Genomic DNA, 22870 nt, shown 5'->3' with positions numbered 1-22870 from the left:
ATAATTTGAAGAAAAAGAATGATTTTACCAGATAATACAGATGCTCCACTAGTTATGAACAGGTTAGGTTCTCAAGGTTTTGTCATAAGTAAAAAACTCACCTATAAAGTATATTTGTACACAGAATAACCATATATTGTTAGCATTTGATCCTTCACTGTACTTAACAGAATACATTACAGTCATTTTCCTGCTTGCTACTGCTTAGTAGCAGGTGTTTCAAGTACAGTTTTTTTTCTACATAATGCACCTAGTTTTATAATGAATTTTAGTTTCTACAGTAATAGAGTGATACTTCTTGCATTTATCTCCATTACTTGATTTACTAATATATTTTGGATGCATTTTTGAAGCACTAATCATAAAAGTTTATAAAAATTGAAAACAATAGTGAAAAATGTTGTTACTCTAACATTATCAACTTCAACATCACTTTACCAGTGGTGATGGAACATCAGAATTTACATGAAAATGAAAAATGATGATATGAAGTAGAAATAAATTTACATCAATTATTTATTACTGGTCAAAGACTGACTTTAATACACCCCACAACTGACAAGAGAACTTCAAAATCCATGCAAAATTAAAATTTTATATGTAAAGTCAAATTGTTTGTAAGTCTGAAAGTTGAACATTCTTAAGTAGGGGAGCTTCTGTAATAGTTTCGTAATGAATAATGGATATAAAGCTCTACAGTTTCCAAGTGGTAAGGAAGGAAAATGAAAGACAACATCTGTGGTGGTATTACCAGTTCTAATATTAAAACTGTTCTTTTTAATTGGATATTTTTCATTGTTTTTAATTTTGATGGCCAAATAGACTATAAAGAAAGGTTGGTTATCAAAAATTGTAATATGTAACATTGAAACTGAATAAATGCAATTCCTTTTAGCAGATTTTGTCTTCAATTTTAAGGTTTTTCTTAAACTTAATTTCCATCTGGTGATATTGTATAATTGAATTGAAGTTTCCTAATGATTCTTTTTTTTTGCATTTTTCTTTCTGTTTTCAATGATATTCACAGATTCACTTGTGTGCCATTGGCAGCCATATAAAACTTCAAATGCTTTTAATTTCTGAGAAGTACATCTTTTGAAAAAATGTTTCAGATAAAAGATTTGCTTATTGGTTTTTTTCTTTTGATTTAGAATCATAATATGCAATAAAAAATAAAAAAAATGCACATTCTTTTGTAGGATATGTATTTTTTGAGTTGTTCCAGTGGATTGATTAAAATTATCTAAACTCATAAAATTCCTTTTATATATTTGTTATTTTGTGCCAGTGACATTTTTGTGTTCATTAATTCATTATTAAAAAAGTTTATCACAGATAAACTTTTTATGTTAAACTTTTATAATAATGAATTAATGTTTAAAAATGAAAAAGTTTATCTGTGATAAATTTTTTATGCTTAAATTTTAATTTTGCTTGGATTTTGAAGTTCTTTTGCCAATTGTGGATGTATTAAAGTCAATCTTTGATCAGTAATAAATAATTAATGTGGATTTATTTCTATTGCATATCATCATTTTTCATTTTCATGCAAATTCTGATGTTCCACCACCACTGATGAAGTGATGTTGAAGATGGTAATGTTAGAATAACAGCATTTTTCACTATTGTTTTCAATTTTTATAAACTTTTATGATTAGTGCTTCAAAAATGCATCCAATATTTCTGTGATGACATTTTTATGTGTTCATTAATTCATTATTAAAATGTTTAACATAAAAAGTTTGTGTGATAAACTTTTCTTACATATACTCAAATGATATACAAATGGAGTTTGGTTGAGACAAATTCAAAACATTCCACATTGAAAAAGGAGTTGTGAAGAAAGGAGACTTTCTACTTAGAAGTGAAAATATCATTGAGCCCATGGAAGAATGAGAGTTCTACAAATATTTAGGATTCTAACAGACCAAATTTACAGAACACGGACAGATAAAACAAAGGTTAACTTTCAAAAACCAGAACAGATTATTATTTGAGTGCTAAAAACACTGCATGATTACATGCAGTGCTAAAAACACATCTAAATGCAAAACATGATATTAAAGCAATTAATACATTTGGTGTCTCTGTATTCACTTGTTCTTTTGGATTTAAATGCTGGACATACACAGAATTTGAGCAACTCCAAAGGAAAACAAGAACAATACTTATTAAGCATAAACAACATCACCCAAAATCATTCATAGAAAGACTAATTCTTCATCATAAAGGAGGCCTTGGCCTGACTAATATAATTAACCTACACTACAAACAGATACAAACACTATAGGGGTTTTTCCACAAAAGAAGGAAACATTGAGATTACATAAAGCTATAATGCTGACAGACATGCTGACAGACATGCAAGTTTAATGATGTGTAATAACACATCATTAAATTTACACCTGGACATAGCTCAACACATAAATAACATAGACACCATTAACCTGTTCCATGTTATTCCTGACATATCTCGGGTCGCAACCTGCTGACCTTGACTGGTGGATCCGAGATAACTCATTTCAGCATCGGAATGTTTTTGAAACTAGATGTCGCTAGTTGTTATAATTTTTATATTAAAACTAACTTCCGAAATATAATTTTTTTGTTTTTACAATTATTAATATAACTATTTTGTTTGTGCAAAATAAAAAAATTTTGGACGATACAATAGCCACGATTATTTTTTCAAAAATGTGTATTTTTCATTAGGCTTAACATTGACAAAAATTCAGCATGGCACGACATGCAATGAAGAAAAATTTCAACATGGGATAGGTTAACCAGTTATGGTCCAAAAGGCAATTTATGGTAGGCAATCCTAGTTCAGAAATATGTTGACTGCATAAAACTACTAACTGACTAGGAGCTGTCTGTTTGGAGAGACAGAAGGGTTTATGATTGCCATTCAAGAGCAGATCATAAACACTAAAAACTAGAGAAAACACATTTTGAAGGATATTGACAAATAAACTTTTTCAAATGATTCTTGCAGAAAATGCAACATTCTGCCAGAAACAATAAAACATATAACCTCTGAGCAAGCTCTTAGCAAAAACAGACTATTTACATAGACATAATCAAATAGCAAATATAATACACTAAGAACTTGCACACAAACACATTATTAAATAAAACACCCCAAGCTCCATATTAAAATATACTCCACAGTCTGTACTGTATTTTCACAGATTGTCTGGTATGTTGGGTCTATCTGGAGAGACCATGAAATCAGATATTTCTTTATGGTAATCATTGGCATGCTGGTTTATTGCAGGGAATGCTGGCATGACATTTAAATGAGATTATATATCCCTCTCCAGAGAGCATTTGAAACTCACAGATGCCAGTTTTTATTCTAAAATTGTGAAACTGTCATCATTACATCAAAGTCTATAATTATATGTTTAATTTCTGCATTTTATCTTCTTTCTAACAATCTAAAATACTTGTGGAATACTGAAAGTGCTTTTTTTTAATGTTTATTTTAATATAATTTGATCTAGAAACACAAAAATAAACATATCAAGTTTCAGAAAATCACTGTAAATTATCTCAACTTACACTTATTAACATCCACTATGTGTAAAAATTTGAGAGGAAGGTGTTATCTTTTACAATCACGGTAGATTGTCAATGCAGCCCACATTCACTAACTACTATTATTACTAATGTCAATAAGCTGCTAATTGTTTTTATTGCTTTGTAAATGAAAACTCTCTTCCTGGTTGTAAGTCAGTCAAATTATAATGTTATTATTTTATTGTATTCAGAAGAATGTTTTCTTTAACATTTATTTAGCAACTAGTTTTGTTAGATTGATTAATTTTATTTTTTTAGTCACAGTTTAACTGGCATGCCATTAACACCATGGTTTTTGGCATGCTAGGTCAATCTGCAAAAATACAATATTAGATAATGACATACACAAAGTATACTATGACAGAGCCATAACAACAGATAAAACAATTTATCACAATAGACCTTGCTTCACTTTTATCAACAAATGCAATAAGATTGCTTATATAATATCTATCTCCATTCCAAACATTCATATATGAAAAATGCTCACACTGAAAAAATCAATAAGTAACTCTATCCACTTAAGAAATAAGACAGATGTGGTAGATGGATAAATGTTTATTGTACCTGTTGTCCTCTCTTCCACTGGTGTTATACCAGAATCACTATATAAAAATCTAGAAATGTTAAACCTTAATAAAAACACATATATGACACTACAGAAAGCTGCAGTATTGAACACATCACATTGTTAGGAAGTTTCTAGATGTTGACATGTACACCAGTAACACAGAAGCTTAATGTTTCACTTGTTTGGGTATCTATACAGTCGACCCCCCTATAACGTACGTTCCAATAACGACAATTCCTATAACGTAGCGAAAAAATTGTAGAAACTGTCGTATAACATACCTCCCATAACGTCGTTTCGCGACAAGATTGATAGAGTCTGGACCAATAGTGGATGAGCAGCTGAACTACTTACCTCCGACCCTGCGCCACGCTACGGAGCGGCTAAATTGAGTTTGCTATCATCTGTTTAGTATTATATATAAATTATATATAAATTAGGTACTGTACATATAATTATATATTAATTATATATAAATTAGGTACTGTATATATAATTATATATTAACTTAATTTATTGTAACTTTATTATAATTATATATATGCTTTCTGCCGCCTGGCAACACGCTACGGAGATTTTAGGCTAGTAAGTTGAGTTTATTATCGTCTGTACAGTATGTAAATTAGGTACCGTAAGTCTAATACAGCACTAATTTTATACATTTCTTGTGAAAGAAACACTTCTTATTCAACGGCCATAAAAATTATTTATATTAATGATGTCTCCAAAGGTCAAGTTATCTTTCTGCGATAAATTATTTATCAGATATCGCGGCCGCCGTTTCGTGTGCTGTTCCGCGACGAAGACAAGCTTTGAACAACGGGCGTAGTCGAACGGTACACACTCGGTAAGTAATCCTATAATTTTTTGTTTATAGCATAGTTTATACGGATTACTCCCAAAAAATTATACGTGTTTTGGAAATGTTGAGTCGAATTAGTCTAGAATCGGTTAATTTTATAGAAGAAAACCTTTCGAACAGCCTTAGTCCGTAAAGTTCCCACCTATCGGGCTGCGATTGGCTCATGTATTTAATCGTTCCTACAACGTAATTTTCGGTTAGCGTGGAACGTATCTAAGCGTTGCAGGGGGGTCTACTGTACTTTGACTTATCCAGCATAGCACTTGGCACCAGTATCAGTTAGGCATGACATTTGCAACATAAATAATAATAAAACTGTTTTAATTTTGTTAATCAACATATTCTGAGACATATTTTAATCTTTTACATAAAAAAACTTTTATTCGTTTTTCTTTTGTTACTTTTTGAAAAATTAATCTTTTAATTTTTGATATTTCAGGTGTTGTTTGAATTTTTCATTGACCAACTTCGAGGATTAGAAGATCCAAAAGATCCTGTATTTAAACGTTATTTTTATTTATTAGAGGTAAGTTTTTAAGAATAACTATTTCAGAAATTTTATCAGCATTTTTGCAATCTGCTGCTTAGTCACTCCATTGCTTTTTTTTCTGGAAGATCTAAGTTTTGAACAATGCAGAAACAATACCAGATTTTATACTGCAATTTATATTCATATTGGATGACTCTACATAGTATAAAACAGCAAAAATTTATACATGTGCAGCCAAGTAACAGCTGAAAGTGCAGAATGCACTTATATTTATTGCCTCCATGTTTTGAGTGGAATGTTTTTACACATGCATTGAGATACTTGTTACAGTGTATATACCAATTTTTGTTATAGAGTGTAGCTGAAGTGGCGTACTTTGTATAGTAAAAAGTTTTCTTACAAGTTGTAAATGATTGTGCTTCTGTTACCATTTATGACAAGTGCACATGAGGTTTGTGTAAATTTATAGCCATTGTTAAAATAAATAAAACTTATTAATTAAATATTAACCAGTTTTACTGGTTACTTTTCCAGCTTTGTTATATATAACAGAGGGAAAGTATGGCAACTGGTCAAAAAAGTGTTCCCTGAAGATTTTTACATTTTTGGACTTGAGACTAGTGATGCCACGAATAGTGATTTTGCCGAATACCGAATATTCGGCTACACTCTCAGTTGAAGTGCCGAATATGTGTACATTTTGTGGGTGACAGGTTACGACCTGTCTCATTGTAGTGGGTGTGGTAGCGACACTGCAGGCACATTTGTTTTATTTGCGAGTAGATCATGTCACGACATGCATTATTTGTTTGTTGTTACATCAAATTGTGTTACTAATAGTCCTTATTACTAAAAAATATCACTGTTTATATCACTTTATATGAAAACTGTACTGTTTACCTAGATCTGATGGCAGACCTTTACAAATGGTGGTCAGCAAACACAAAACAGTATCCAAGCCTGACAGAATTTGCTAAGATTTATCTATTGTCTCCGAGCAGTAGTGTATATAGTGAGAGGCTATTTTCAGAAGCAGATATAGTTTATGAGGAAAAGCACAATCGTTTGCTTTTCCTCATAATCGTTTCAACAAATGCTGAAAAAATTGCTTTCATTCATCACAACTTACCACTGATAGATTTTAAGTATTAAATGTAATAATTTGTGATTAAAATAATAATGTTTTTGAGTAATATGTGTAGTTTTTTTTTTTTCATGATTTGGTATTTGGTATTCTGCCAAATAGTATGCAACATTAGGCCGAATACCCAATAGTAGTCGAATATTCATAGCATCTCTACTTGAGACCTTTGTGAAACCACCGGAAGGGGGGGTAGGTCTCCCGATCCGGCAACAGGTTGTTAAACCCTTTCACTGTCAGGATGGGTGGTTGAAGGGTTCTTTTCCCCGTTGTAACGGGGAAAAGACCCGCCACTCGACGTTGTAACGTTGACTCAGCCACTCGACCCGTTGTAACGGGTCGAGTGGCGGAGGGAGGAGCGCGTCGGTGAGACGACAAGCGATATACGAGTAAACGAGGAGGCCAGATATAACATAAGGAAAATGAACAATTTATTAAACCAAGTAATACAACATCTAGTTTGCGTCCCTAAAACGCGGAGAGACCGAGAGAGAGCTTACAATAATTGGTTCCATACCTCTTGATCTGTTATCCACGCTACTCTTTGAATTAGGAAAATTTCACTGGCTAGGAAAGTTCACTGATGTAGGAAAGATCACTGGTTAACTATTTAAATCCTGGATTTAGGGAAGTTCACTAGATAAAAAGGACACTGTTTGAAATTGATCTTCTTTCGGCACCTGCTCTGGTACGACTCCCCTGAGAAGGGGAAGGAAGGGGTTTTTATAAGTTCGGCGTGGGAGAATGGTCACGTGATTGATTGTTGTGAGGTAAAAGGTATGTAGATGGGTCAGAGTTGTTCCCGGGACCATGCTAACTATCAACTTTGGCGTTGGAATGTGGGATTAGTTTCGAATTGAACGGATGTTTATGTCGAACATAAACGAAAAGTTTTTTTTCCGTTAGGTTCCACTTTAAGTTAAAGGAAAATTTAATTAGATTTTAAGCAAATACAGGACAATTAATCGACAAATAGTCGACAAAAATTCCGGATTTCACACCTTTAAATGTTGAGAAATGCAAAAAAATTTAGAGGTTTTTTCTGTATGTATGGATGTTTGTGTGTGGGGCATGCTTTTGTTCACCCTCTTTAAAGCTTAATAACTCCTGTGCTTTTTGTTGAAAATTTCTGGAGTTTTTCAGGGAGGTTTGTTTAATAAGGAGATTGATACCATTAAATTTTGGTATTTAACAGTTGAGGGAGTGGGGAGATAAAGGGAGTCATGTGTCATATCTCAAGTGGGATTAGACTTGATGATGGTTTTACGTTATTAGCATTTAAAATTTTTTATAAACCCATCTCTACCCTCAAAATTAAGCTTTTTATCATTTTATAATAATTAAAAATATAAAAAGTTTTTAAATAAAATACAACAGATGGCACCATCAAAATTTTAAATACCACCAGGAAAGTTAAGCAACTCATTTCTATATTTTTTAAAAATTTATTTTGCATTTGTTTTAAGAAATTGATCAATATTAACCTGCAATCACATATGCTTAATTTTAACACATACATGCATAAGGAAGTGATTTTCTGCTGATTTTTCACATGTAATTACACTGTATGTAATAGTCATTCCTCAAATTTGGCAAACATGAAAAATCTAGTAATTTGTCTTATCTCCATGTGTCAGATTTTAATGTCAAATGTTTAGTTTATGAGATATTTTGTTTACAGAAGTGTCCTTGACTAAGCTTTCATGGGAGTCCTTGAAACTTTGCAGTACTGTAGGCTATTGTGAATGACTTCATCTGGAAATAAATGTTTCTCAGAAGAACCAGAAAATGATTGTTTTTTATTTTTCAGGCACAAAATAAAGTATGAAAAATCTAAATTAGAATTGTTGAAGGTAATCCAGATAATTAATTTGGAGACGAGCATTCAAGGTCATAATGACTTGCAGATTGCCATGTGATTATATCATGCATAGCTGATAAACATCCATGATGTCATGAGTACCTCTTGTGGTAATCATGAGTTATTTCCATGATATTTTTGATAATGACAGAGTACACATGTGATTGCATGAAAAAGTTGTATGCAATTGCATGTGGAAAGTGGTAAATTTACACTACATTTTTTTGTTTTTGTTTTTTTTTTTTGAGAATTCATAATAATCAGAAAAAATATTTCAACCAAAATTTTTACACAGCTGGATAGCATGTAATATGAGGATATTGTGGAAGCACAGTTTGGAAGTCAGTTTGGTGAAAAAGTTCTGTGAAAAACTAATAAGTGTGGAATATCACTGATTTTGAATGTGATTGCATATTAAACTTGATTTTAAACAATTATTGGTTTAAAAATTTCATTTGACCATGTTATTAGAGAATAAAGCATTTCTGCATTTTAAAAATATTTTTTATATTAATATTTTATTGTTAAATAAAAATGATTACAACAAAATTTAAATTTAAAAAAATATAGATAAAAATTTAATTAATACGCTGTCTATAGCATAAATAAATATAAAAATAATCTAAATACTCTATATGTATGATTTCCAAAATTACAGTTTGATATGCATTTTTAAAAATTTATTTAGCAAGAAAATAACTTTTAGAATGGCTTTAAATGGTTTGTTACATTTTGTCATTGAAGTTGAACTTGGTATTACATTCTGCTAATGATGAAAAATTAAATGTCAAATAATAAGTAAATATATTGTTTTAATTTTTATAACGATTATATTCCAGAATCATAAAAGTCTTCAAAACTTGGCACCAATATAATATAATAATAACAAAACAAACAAACTGCTAAATTTTAGATTATCAAAAAATATTTAATTAGAAACATTTTAAACCTTGATTTAGGTCATCATCAGCTAAGAGTAAACAGAATAGAATTATTGAACTGAAATATTGTAAATGTTTTTAAACATATTTTGTATTTTTTTTATTCTTGTCTATGCTGTTCATACATATATACATGTAATATTATTATATATACAGTAGAGCATCGATTATTCAACTCAATTGGGGACTCAGGTTGGTCGGATAACTGAAAAATCGGATAACCGAAAAAAATGAAAAAAATACATTATTAGTATAGTATATTAGTATATCCCATGCAATTAGTATATTAGTATATTGCTATTAACCAACTTCACATTGAATTTTCATCGATGTTAAGCCTAACAAATTTTTTTAAAAAATAATAATTGCTGCTATTGTATTGTTAAAAATTATTTTTAAATTACAGGTAGCCCTCAGTTTACGCCGGTTCAATTTATGCTGATTCACAATAACGCCGCTGCGCAATTCGCCGTTTCGAGGTGTAATTCCCCGATTTTCCCTATGCTAGACTGATTTTCATTTCAGTGTTGACTTATTTACCGAGCCGCGACATTGTACATTCGTTAAAACAAAGATTTTTATTGAATATATTTATTTTTTCTGTTTAATATTTTTAGGTATGTATACATTTACATTAAATTAATACTAAAATACTAAACGTTTAGGTACCCACGAGTCAATATATTAAACTTAATAGTCCAATAAATGGCGTCCGAATCCATAGTGCCAATGAATGTATCCCGTATCAGTTTGTTCAGGAAAACACCTTACAACGCAATAGCATTTCCGGCGATCACAAATTATCGTTAGTGAGACAATTTACTTCTCGTTGGCCAGACGATATTTACCTCTCCTTAGCCACCTTGAAATTTCCCACTCAAACTGACCTTTTATATGCGCTAGGGCGACCGGTGGTTGACCAATCAGTGTCTTTCCTTGTCCGTAGCTCTACGTCGGGTTAATGTATCCTTTCAACTAAGGAAAGTTTGACGGATGAAGTTTGTGAGTTAGACAATGATTGGGAGCGAAGTGCAAATGTAAAAAGGAACATCATATTCGACCATATTCCAAAATTCTTAATGAAAGAAATCAAAAATATAAACAATTAAAGATGGATACTTATTTCCGAAAAATGTAAGAAATTTGAAACTAAAATTTTTAAATAAAAACATTTTACTTTATTTTATATTAAAATACGTTTTAAAAATTAAATTTATATGTATTTTGTATTATATTGTATTAATAAACAAAATTATTAGCTTATTTTTCACTTATGTAGAATCTAACCCTATACCTCACTGTAAATATGGGTTCGTTTTACGCCGATTCGATTTGCGCCGGCTTTTGTAGGAACGGAACTGCGGCGTAAACCGAGGGCTACCTGTATTTTATTGCTCACAAAACAAACAACCACTCGTAATTAGAAAATTAAGTCTCGTTTAAATACTGGCCGCCCTTTAATGATTGAGCCATGTTGCCAGCTAAAACATGCAAAAATTTAACAAAAATTATATTAAAGTAGCCAAGACATAGCCAAATATTGTAGCACTACATCACTAGCTGACATTTGAAATTTGCCAACTATAGAACGGTCGGTTAACCGATGTGACGGTTAATTGGGGGTCGGATAATCGATGCTCTACTGTAGTTTTTTGTACTTTATTTTTTAAAATTTTAATTTATTGAGTTAATAATATGTATAATATAAATTACTTCAATTAATATGTATAATGTTAATTTTTATTATAAAATAATAATGTCAAAAATTTTTTATTTAGAATTTGGCATGGGTTAAAACATTTAACATATGTTTTGAACTGGAAGAAAGTCAAATGATTTTTTGTCAGCTCTTTGCTCTTATGTTCAACATTATAAAGTAAGTTATTTTATGTTTGAAATAATAAACACATTTTTTAATTCAAAGTTTTAATAATATTCAAGGATTTACTTTTCTGAAACTGAAATAGAAAAAAAACATTTATAAATTAATAAGTTAATACAATTTTTTTAATATATAATTAGATGATGATAATTCATTAAAGATATTTTGAAAATTCAAAAATGGTTTTCAGTTATTATCTAAATAAATGTTTAGGAAATAACTCTTACTTTAAACTAAAAAAGGCACTTTTATATAATAATAATTTATCATGGTATTTTAACCATATAATTAATACAATATATTGATTTGATTTATTTTTTTAAATGTATTTAATTATTAAAAATATATATATATTAGATAAGTCAAAGTAAGAAAAAGAAATATCTTGTTACAAAGTAGTAGGGTTCATATTTATAATGTTATTATTCAAATTAAACTAATTTCTTTACAGAAAAATGGATAAATGTTGCAATTAATTAATTGAATTTAATGAATGTATAAAATTTTACTAAAATACCAAAATTTGATAAAATTATTTCACAAATAAGCAAACTAATTTGAATTATTATATAAATTTAGACAATGATTTTTATTTTAAAAATACAAATCATAGAATATTAATTGTATAATTAATATATGTAGGGAGATCAAGTAGCTTTTGGTGGTCTTATATGATAACAAGAATTTATTTACAAGAACCTGAGATACACAATGATAGCCTCATCTGTCCTCTACTTTTTGACATAACCACCATCCATATCCAAATATTTGTTCTACTTGTATACCAGTACCTCAAATTTCCTTGTGAAGAAGGTCATATCTACTTCAAGTGAATAGAGAACAAGTGAAAATTGCTTGGTTCCATGTTAGGGCTGTAAGGTGGATGTTGCAGTTGCTCCCAATCCAATTGCTGAAGATTTGCTGAAGGCATTTCTATCTTACTGATAATGAATGGGGGATACCAAACATAATCCCATCTAATTAAAATGATTCAGAGCTGTAAGCTGCAAACCACCTATCTTGCAGCCATTTTTCTGTACCCTAGTGTTTTCCAAATAATGTTGTGAGCTATGCCAAAGGAGATTTCCAACTGTTTGTCCACCTCATGCACTTTGATTCTTTTGTTTTCTTGGATCAAAGAATTTACACATTCAGCATTTTCTTTCTCAGAGGATGGACAATTGGTTTACTGTTCATTATACATATTCATTCTTTCACTGAAGAACTCTTAACATCATTTCTACATGGCCTGTTCAGACATTACAACTTCTCCATAAACCTCAAACAGTCTTTTGTGAATTTCATTTCTGGATTGATCTCTAGCTCATTTACACAAATTACAGTCTGCACTTCCTTGCTGATCCATCTCTCTTAACATTCAAATTTCCACCATCTCTTTCAGTTAACAATATAGTGGACATGCTTGGAATGGTGAAAACTTCCAAAAGATATCTTCTGTACATAACTGGGACATACCAATGTCACCACAACAAACCATATAGACAACAAATGTTGTTATCTAGGGATGTAGTCCTAATTCATACAAATCATTTAATGTAGATATGCCAGACCACTGAAACTTATATATTGATCTCCCCCTAGTATTAGGATTCACTTTTATTAAATAAAACTTGTAATTTTAATTTTTTAATTTAATTTACAAGTTGAAAATACATGAATTGTTTGTACTTGCATTCAAAATTATAATATATATTTAAAATATTCATGATTAAATTTTAATATTCTGATTCAGTTGTTTAATACTAGATTTACTAAATCAGTAAGATTTATTCAGTGGACAGTGATTATAGAAATGATTATTTAAGATCATGTTTACATGACTATTAAATGATCTAGTAAATTTTTTATTTTATTTTAAAATGCTATAATAATGATTTAACTTTTCAAATTTAACATTTCAATAATGAAAATATATATTGTATTTTTGTGATATAGCCTTGAAACACAAAATTATGACTTCATAATACAGTCAAACATCTGTTTTTGAATGCTCACTTTTTGAACAAATCTGTTCATGAACAAAATTTTAAACTCATAATTGCATCAGTTGCCTCAAAATAACTTGGTTGCTGGACAAGAGATTAGACAAGAATGGGAGTTGACGATCTGTTGAACAAGCTTGGGAGTTGACTGCCTGTGTGTCTCTCAGACACGGATGAGTCAACTCCCTATACTTCCTGTGTTAAGGAAAGTCAATGACCTGACCAGTCAATGACAAGCCTACTGATTCAGAAGTTAGCAGTCCTGAGATTATCTTGTGTTATTAGATGTCACGAATCAACAATAACATTTCTGTTTAAATTAGATTTCATTGTGCATATTACTTTCATTTTTTGGTATGCACTGCAGTTGAATTTAAATCAAATTAATTAATAAAAACCTTATTAATCGACATTCATATAATATAAATGGCATCCAGGAATTCATGTTTAAATGTGCTTAAGTTAAATTAAATAACAAATATTTATTATATATAAAACAGTATTATATTAAATTTAATATTAAATTGCATTTGTAGGTATTTTTATGCATGAAATACAACTAAAAAGATATAAAAAAAGGCTTTCTTTTGGGGGTCAGGAACGGATTAATCCATTTTATATTGTTTATGAGAAAATATGTTTCAGTTTTAGAACAACTTTTAGGAATGAATTGTTTGAAAACCAAGATTTAATTGTATTATTAATTAGTTTTTAATATATTTTATTAAAATAAATAATTTATTCATTTTTTGCTTATGAATTTTGCAAGAAAATATGTATAAAAATGAATTTTATAATTTAGTGATAATCATTCTCCAAAAGTAAAAAATTTTATGCTTGATATGATGTGCCCTTTGATTATTGAGGCTGATAGTGTATCCCAGGAACTTCTAGATGTTATTTTTGCTCAAGTAATAGAACCTAGAAAGGTAAGTTATTTTTTGAAATTTAAAATATGTTTTGAACTTGAAATCATAAAAATAAAGAATATGATATATTTATTTAAAAACTATTTATATATAAATCATTTTACTAAAGCGTAAACTTTGTCTTAATGAACATTCTTCAAAACTTTGTAATTATATAGTAACTAATTATTTCTGAAATCTGTATTTTTAAAAATGTTTGGGTTTATTTAATTATTAAAAATTAAATGAAAGCTAAAACTTTTTATTTAGCAATAGTAAAATATTAAAATACTGGTTTGGAACTTTATTAAACAAATCAATTATTGAAATTGATTAGCAAAAACAAAATACAGTGGCAGTGAAATTTGTTAGGAATGAAGATCAGTATATTTAATTAACATTGAATTAATTTGTCTTCTTAATAAATATATTTAAACTAATCATTCCAAAGGATTATCTTTTCTGTGTAATCTTAAAGCTAAATGTCTTTTGTGCTATTTTTATAAGAAGAAGATAATTTTCAGAACAAAGACTAAAAATTATTTAAATAGATTTAAGGTTAGGGAATCACCAAATCAGATTGGTTGATATTCTGCACAAATGTTTCAATTTTAAGCTTAAAAAATGAATGGATAAACTAATGTTCAGAGACAGTCTCCTGGAAAACAAAGACAAGATATATTTCTAAAATGTTATAGGAGAAAAATTAGAAATGTTTAAACAAGTTTATGTTATTTTTCCAAATGATATAAGTATATATCAAAGAATATGTAAAATTTATCAGGATCTCTTTGGAGTAAGAATATATATCAATCAAATGGAATCTCACAATGGAATTCCTGAAGGAGATGAAAAATGATTAAAATAATAGCTTAACAAGAAGTTGTAGTATCAGTAAGTGGATTAAACAATAAGGGATAAGATGTGTTCTGGTATCTTAAAACAAAGAACAACTGAATTGTGCTCTGCCTGTTACAAAAAAGTGATTATCTTTTCACTCTGCATGCCTGGCATTCCATTTTCAGACATTGATTTACAACTCTATGTTTTGTTGTTGATACAGTTTTAGGACTGACTTTGTCTTATATTATGTTGTTATAATTTTAGATGAGATAAAGTTTCTTCAATCATTAAGAAAGATTATATACAAAGAATTGATCAAATGTTTTCTTCAATCTGCATCAATTGGATTATTATGACTAAAAAAGAAGCTTTAGAAAACTTCATCAGGAAAGTTTTAATGAATAAAAAATGAAAACTTGATTTTCTGCTCAGCTTTATTGAAGGTTCAGAAAATACATTTACATTTTCCATTTTTTTTTTTTTTTGGTTCTGTTCTCTCGGTATTTACACTGTTCTGGTGATGTTTAAGGTTAATGATATTCTTATTGCATTGTTGTCCAAAGCAGTATGTTGACACTAAGATGAATTTCATAGGGAAATATTTTTCAATATTTTTTTTATTGAATGTCAATAATTTAAAGACAGTTATATGTGTAAATGCAACATAATAATAAAGAAATCAAATGATAACATTGCAAAAACTAAATTATCAATGAATTAGTAATTAACCTAAAATCTCAATATTAAAATATTATCAGAAATAAACAATTGAAAATATATATCATGATGAAAGTTAATTGCTTCTATAATATCTATCAGAAATATATGATAATGGTCTAACTTTCACCTATAAATGAGTTTAATCTTTATGTACTACTTTATATATGTTTAACTGTAAAGTTTTACCACTAATCTGTGCATTCATAGAAATTTTAAATAACACTATCAAAACATATCAAGATTATGCATGGACTTCATGAAAGCTTCTTGTGTGCTGAATCTGGTCCAGGGGTCATAATTTGTTTGTACTTGCATAAAGCTGTAATGTTATTAATGATATTCAAAGGATTCTGTAACACTTATACTATACTATAAAGTAGTGAGTTTTATATTTCTTTTTGATTTCTGTAAACATAAACTCAGAAGATTAATGATTTGAATAAAATTTGATTAGTGATGATATTGTCAATGAAAATCACCATTTTAAATAAGTTTGTAGTAATGAATGAGTAATAACTTTAGATTTGAATTTAAAATATATATAGTGTATTATATTTTTTAGTTTTAACATTTTTTATCACCTTTATATAACAAGGTGTGTTATTTATAGAAATCTCCACACATTTTAAATAAATAATTTAAAAAAAATAAATTTTAAATGATATTAAAAAAATATTTCTTTATTTATTTAACTTTGTTTTTTCTTAATAGTCAAACTTGCCCAACACAATTTTATCCTTCATGGAATAGTTAATGAATGTTAACATAGAGTCATATCTTAAGTAAACAACATTAAATAAAATGCACAATAAAAAAAAAGTAAAAATAAATGCAACTATATAATAGTATAATAATTTTTGTAAATTTTATAGACTGATAAAACACTTTTCTTTAAAATTATTTCTTCAAATGTAAAAATGGATTCTAAAACTGTAATCTTTAAATAAAACTGAAAAATACAAAACTAAAGTTGGTATTCAAGATGAGTTCCAAGCATGGGCATCCACAGAAAATTTTCCTGGGGAGGGCAAAGCTTGAAGACAATTACATCAATAAATTTTTATTTGTTTAACTTTTTGGGATTTTCAGAATACNAACTTTACAGAAATGATACAACTATATAATAGTATAATAATTTTTGTAAATTTTATAGACTGATAAAACACTTTTCTTTAAAATTATTTCTTCAAATGTAAAAATGGATTCTAAAACTGTAATCTTTAAATAAAACTGAAAAATACAAAACTAAAGTTGGTATTCAAGATGAGTTCCAAGCATGGGCATCCACAGAAAATTTTCCTGGGGAGGGCAAAGCTTGAAGACAATTACATCAATAAATTTTTATTTGTTTAACTTTTTGGGATTTTCAGAATACAGTATTGCATCAAAATGTCCCTTGATTGAGAATGTAAGATTGCATAATTTCAACCACTGTAACAATTATAATTTGTGAAATTTTTTTATTCAATCCCAAGGGAGGGCAAATGCCCTGTTTGCCTCCCTCTGCAGATGCCCATGGTTCCAAGCTTTAGCTGTGCATGGCTAGATTTAAATGCATTAAACACAATAATGAATTATAAATGATAAAAAGTTTTTTAAATGTAATAATGATAAAAGAAATATGAAAAAATTTTACTTGCCATTTTCTTAATCAATAATTGAAGTGTCACANAAATAATAGCTTAACAAGAAGTTGTAGTATCAGTAAGTGGATTAAACAATAAGGGATAAGATGTGTTCTGGTATCTTAAAACAAAGAACAACTGAATTGTGCTCTGCCTGTTACAAAAAAGTGATTATCTTTTCACTCTGCATGCCTGGCATTCCATTTTCAGACATTGATTTACAACTCTATGTTTTGTTGTTGATACAGTTTTAGGACTGACTTTGTCTTATATTATGTTGTTATAATTTTAGATGAGATAAAGTTTCTTCAATCATTAAGAAAGATTATATACAAAGAATTGATCAAATGTTTTCTTCAATCTGCATCAATTGGATTATTATGACTAAAAAAGAAGCTTTAGAAAACTTCATCAGGAAAGTTTTAATGAATAAAAAATGAAAACTTGATTTTCTGCTCAGCTTTATTGAAGGTTCAGAAAATACATTTACATTTTCCATTTTTTTTTTTTTTTGGTTCTGTTCTCTCGGTATTTACACTGTTCTGGTGATGTTTAAGGTTAATGATATTCTTATTGCATTGTTGTCCAAAGCAGTATGTTGACACTAAGATGAATTTCATAGGGAAATATTTTTCAATATTTTTTTTATTGAATGTCAATAATTTAAAGACAGTTATATGTGTAAATGCAACATAATAATAAAGAAATCAAATGATAACATTGCAAAAACTAAATTATCAATGAATTAGTAATTAACCTAAAATCTCAATATTAAAATATTATCAGAAATAAACAATTGAAAATATATATCATGATGAAAGTTAATTGCTTCTATAATATCTATCAGAAATATATGATAATGGTCTAACTTTCACCTATAAATGAGTTTAATCTTTATGTACTACTTTATATATGTTTAACTGTAAAGTTTTACCACTAATCTGTGCATTCATAGAAATTTTAAATAACACTATCAAAACATATCAAGATTATGCATGGACTTCATGAAAGCTTCTTGTGTGCTGAATCTGGTCCAGGGGTCATAATTTGTTTGTACTTGCATAAAGCTGTAATGTTATTAATGATATTCAAAGGATTCTGTAACACTTATACTATACTATAAAGTAGTGAGTTTTATATTTCTTTTTGATTTCTGTAAACATAAACTCAGAAGATTAATGATTTGAATAAAATTTGATTAGTGATGATATTGTCAATGAAAATCACCATTTTAAATAAGTTTGTAGTAATGAATGAGTAATAACTTTAGATTTGAATTTAAAATATATATAGTGTATTATATTTTTTAGTTTTAACATTTTTTATCACCTTTATATAACAAGGTGTGTTATTTATAGAAATCTCCACACATTTTAAATAAATAATTTAAAAAAAATAAATTTTAAATGATATTAAAAAAATATTTCTTTATTTATTTAACTTTGTTTTTTCTTAATAGTCAAACTTGCCCAACACAATTTTATCCTTCATGGAATAGTTAATGAATGTTAACATAGAGTCATATCTTAAGTAAACAACATTAAATAAAATGCACAATAAAAAAAAAGTAAAAATAAATGCAACTATATAATAGTATAATAATTTTTGTAAATTTTATAGACTGATAAAACACTTTTCTTTAAAATTATTTCTTCAAATGTAAAAATGGATTCTAAAACTGTAATCTTTAAATAAAACTGAAAAATACAAAACTAAAGTTGGTATTCAAGATGAGTTCCAAGCATGGGCATCCACAGAAAATTTTCCTGGGGAGGGCAAAGCTTGAAGACAATTACATCAATAAATTTTTATTTGTTTAACTTTTTGGGATTTTCAGAATACAGTATTGCATCAAAATGTCCCTTGATTGAGAATGTAAGATTGCATAATTTCAACCACTGTAACAATTATAATTTGTGAAATTTTTTTATTCAATCCCAAGGGAGGGCAAATGCCCTGTTTGCCTCCCTCTGCAGATGCCCATGGTTCCAAGCTTTAGCTGTGCATGGCTAGATTTAAATGCATTAAACACAATAATGAATTATAAATGATAAAAAGTTTTTTAAATGTAATAATGATAAAAGAAATATGAAAAAATTTTACTTGCCATTTTCTTAATCAATAATTGAAGTGTCACAAAGTTTATACAAATTTTAAAAATGATAAAAATGGTGATATTTTAAAAAATTATTACATTTATATTTTCTCTTTTTTATAATATATTTTCTATTTTTTTTTAATTAATTAATAATATAAATAGTAACTGTATTTAATATATTTAAAATAATTTGGTTAATAAAGACTACTAATCAAGTAATAAATTTCTATTTAATTTTTAGTCACAAAATAAGAATTCATATAATCTTGCCAAAGATATATTAAAGAAGACATCTAGCACTTTGGAACCTTACATTCAAGCAGTATGTATAAAATTATAATAATTTATAATTATTATACTACATATTGTAATATAATGGGTTGGGCAGAAAGGACGGACATTTAAAAAAAAATCACATCTGTAATTGTTACTACACAAGATATTTGTTGGAAGATGTGAGTTCGTATTGAAATAACATTTTACAGAATCAAGTATAGAAAATAACATCTCCTATGTGGTGTCTGTTATCAGTGATACATTTCTGGAGGTGATTTTGGCAACTTCCATGCGAATAGCTTCCTTCAGTTCTTGCAAAGAATGGGCTTATGCTCATATACATGTGCCTTGAGATGTCCCTACAAGAAATAATTGCACATGGATAGGTTGGGCGAATGAGGAGGCCAATAGTGAGGTTGTGGCCAAAGTTTTCAATGTACATGAACGTTCAGTGCTGCCTTCCTGTAAGCTTTAGAAGTTTTACAATGGTATTTGGAACATCGAGCATGATTCCACTGATGTTCCAAACATCATTGTCAAACTTCTACGTTTACAGGAAGGCAGCACCAAATGTCAGACATACATGTTTTTGCGTTGAAAACTTTGGCCGCAACCTCACTGATGAATGTCACCAAACTTGGAAATGAGGTGACCAGGGAAGAGATGACAAATAACATCAATTGATGTTCTAGTTATGTGGGCCATTGCCCCATCCCACACGTTTGATGGGAATACATTTCCATCATATGCAATTATGCTGAAATATATTCCCATTAGATGTGTATGACTGAACAATCCCCCTCTGCATACAACGGTTTCCTCAGCCGTATGCAAACACATGGTGTTCTATTGTCCATGGCTCTATGTCTTCAACTGAAAAGACAATGCTAAGACCTCACTATTTTCATGCTACCTGCCACAAATTTGCTACTCTAACTGGTGGTGAGTTCTAGCCATTTCAAAAATGTCCTTCCTTTCTGCTCCACCCTGTGTAATTAATATAAATTTGTTATTTCATTATGATTTAACTCATATAATAGATCTCAGAATATTTACTCATAAATACAGTAGACTCCCCCTGTAACGCTTAGATACGTTCCACGTTAATCAAATTTTACATTGTAGGAATCATTAAATACATGAGCCAATCGCAGCCCGACACGTGTGAAGTTTACGAACTAAGTCTGTTTGAAAGGTTTTCTTCTATAAAATTAACCGATTCTAGACTAATTCCACTCAACATTTCCAAAACACGTATAATTTTTTGGGAATAATCCGTATAAACTATGCTATAAACAAAAAATTGTAGGATTACTTACTGAGTGTGCACCATTCAACTACGCCGTTGCTCAAGCTTGTTTTCGTCGTGGAACAGTGCACAAAACGGCGGCCGCGATTTCTGATAACGAATTTTTTGCAAAAAAAATAACTTGACCTTTGGAGACATCATTAATATAAATAATTTTTATGGCTGTTGAATAAGAAATGTTTCTTTCACAAGAAATGTGTAAAATTAGTGCTGTATTAGACTTACGGTACCTAATTTACATACTGTACAGACGTTAATAAACTCAACTTACTAGCCTAAAATCTCCGTAGCGTGTTGCCAGGCGGCAGAAAGCATATATATAATTATAATAAAGTTACAATAAATTAAGTTAATATATAATTATATATACAGTACCTAATTTATATATAATTAATATATAATTATATGTACAGTACCTAATTTATATATAATACTGTACAGACGATAGCAAACTCAATTTAGGCGCCTAAACTCTCCGTAGCGTGGCGCAGGGCGGAGGAAAGTAGTTCGGCTGCTCATCCACTATTGGTCCAGATTCTATCAATCTTGTTGCGACACGAGTTGGCGACGACATTTTAGGAGTTCCTTTATACAAATATTGCTACAATTTTTTCGCTACATTATAGGAATTTCCGTTATAGGAACCCACGTTATAGGGGGGTCGACTGTATTATTTATTTGATTTAGTTCCAGTTAGATTTTTTGATTATAGTATCAGTAAATGTCATGGGTAATACATGTGACCTGACAGACTTGGATAAGGCCTGATTATTGGCTGTTGGGCCCTGAGTGGTACCATTTCAGAAACAGCTAAATTTATGCTAAGTTTATGAAATGTTCTTGTGCTGCAGTAGTGAAGGTATATCAAGAGTGGACCACTGGGACAATTTGATTTGCCAATTGTGTCACTCCACATACCATTGATCTAAGAGGGGAACAGTTGGTCAGGAGAAATTGACATGCAACTGTTGAACAACTGATCATCAAAATGAACTCAGGTGTGAACAGAAAGGTTTCCAAAACCACACTCCAGTGAACCCTGTTATGTTGTGGATTCTGGAGCAGGGTATCTTGTGTGAACACCTAATTATTGGTAACCTTTCAACAGTGGGATGGATAGTCAAGGTATGGTGCTATCACAAAGTAATGGAGAATAAACGTGGGAAATTTTTAAAGTATTTTTTTGCACCTTTTTTCTCATTACTGTTTCGGAAAAAGATTTTGTAAACAGTTATGTCTAGTAAAGAGAAGACTTTTTTTATTGTTACATAATTCATTTTTTAGGTGAATTTTTTTTTTGCAGTAGTTTTTGGTGATAACCCCAAAAGAATTTAATGGATATATCCGTCCCTCACCACTGCCACACGATCGCCCTCGATGGATATAGCCAGTGGTGATATTCGAAATATTTAACAAAGGGTTCGCTAACAGAAAATTTTTCCTTAACAATTTTTTTTTTTTCGCTCAAATGGTGTATTAGCAACATTAGCGCAAAAAACTGACCTTAAGATACTTATATAAATAAAAAAGTTGCGTTCGCAAAATTAAGTCAGTTAAAATTTAACATTGTTTATGCCAGAACTATATTTTTTTGATAAATAATAATAAAAAAGTGTTCAAAATGGTTTATTTTGTATATATTTTAATATTTTTCATTCAAAATATTTTATAAACATAAAAATTGGCTTTTTTTAAATCAGAAAAAGTTATAGGGAAAGCAGTTTAACAAGAAAAACTCTTCTCAATCATTTATTTTAT

At 29.3% G+C, this 22870-nt stretch overlaps 1 protein-coding gene across 1 annotated transcript in view; it reads left to right on the top strand.

Moving 5' to 3' along the window:
* Positions 1-22870, top strand: part of LOC111630696 (sister chromatid cohesion protein PDS5 homolog B-like) — a 95542-nt gene that overhangs the window by 33918 nt on the left and 38754 nt on the right. The window contains exons 4-7 of the mRNA XM_023374840.1: positions 5455-5541; positions 11227-11324; positions 14136-14262; positions 19769-19849. Of these exons, the coding sequence (XP_023230608.1) occupies positions 5455-5541; positions 11227-11324; positions 14136-14262; positions 19769-19849 (393 nt within the window). The remainder of the gene's footprint in view (positions 1-5454; positions 5542-11226; positions 11325-14135; positions 14263-19768; positions 19850-22870) is intronic.

The sequence above is a fragment of the Centruroides sculpturatus genome, unplaced genomic scaffold (assembly GCF_000671375.1).
Source record: "Centruroides sculpturatus isolate CEXI.00-Female unplaced genomic scaffold, Cexi_2.0 scaffold376, whole genome shotgun sequence".
Classification (NCBI taxonomy): Eukaryota; Metazoa; Arthropoda; class Arachnida; order Scorpiones; family Buthidae; genus Centruroides; species Centruroides sculpturatus.
The sequence above is the reverse complement of the archived record's forward strand: the minus strand, read 5'-3'. Positions and strand labels throughout refer to the sequence as shown.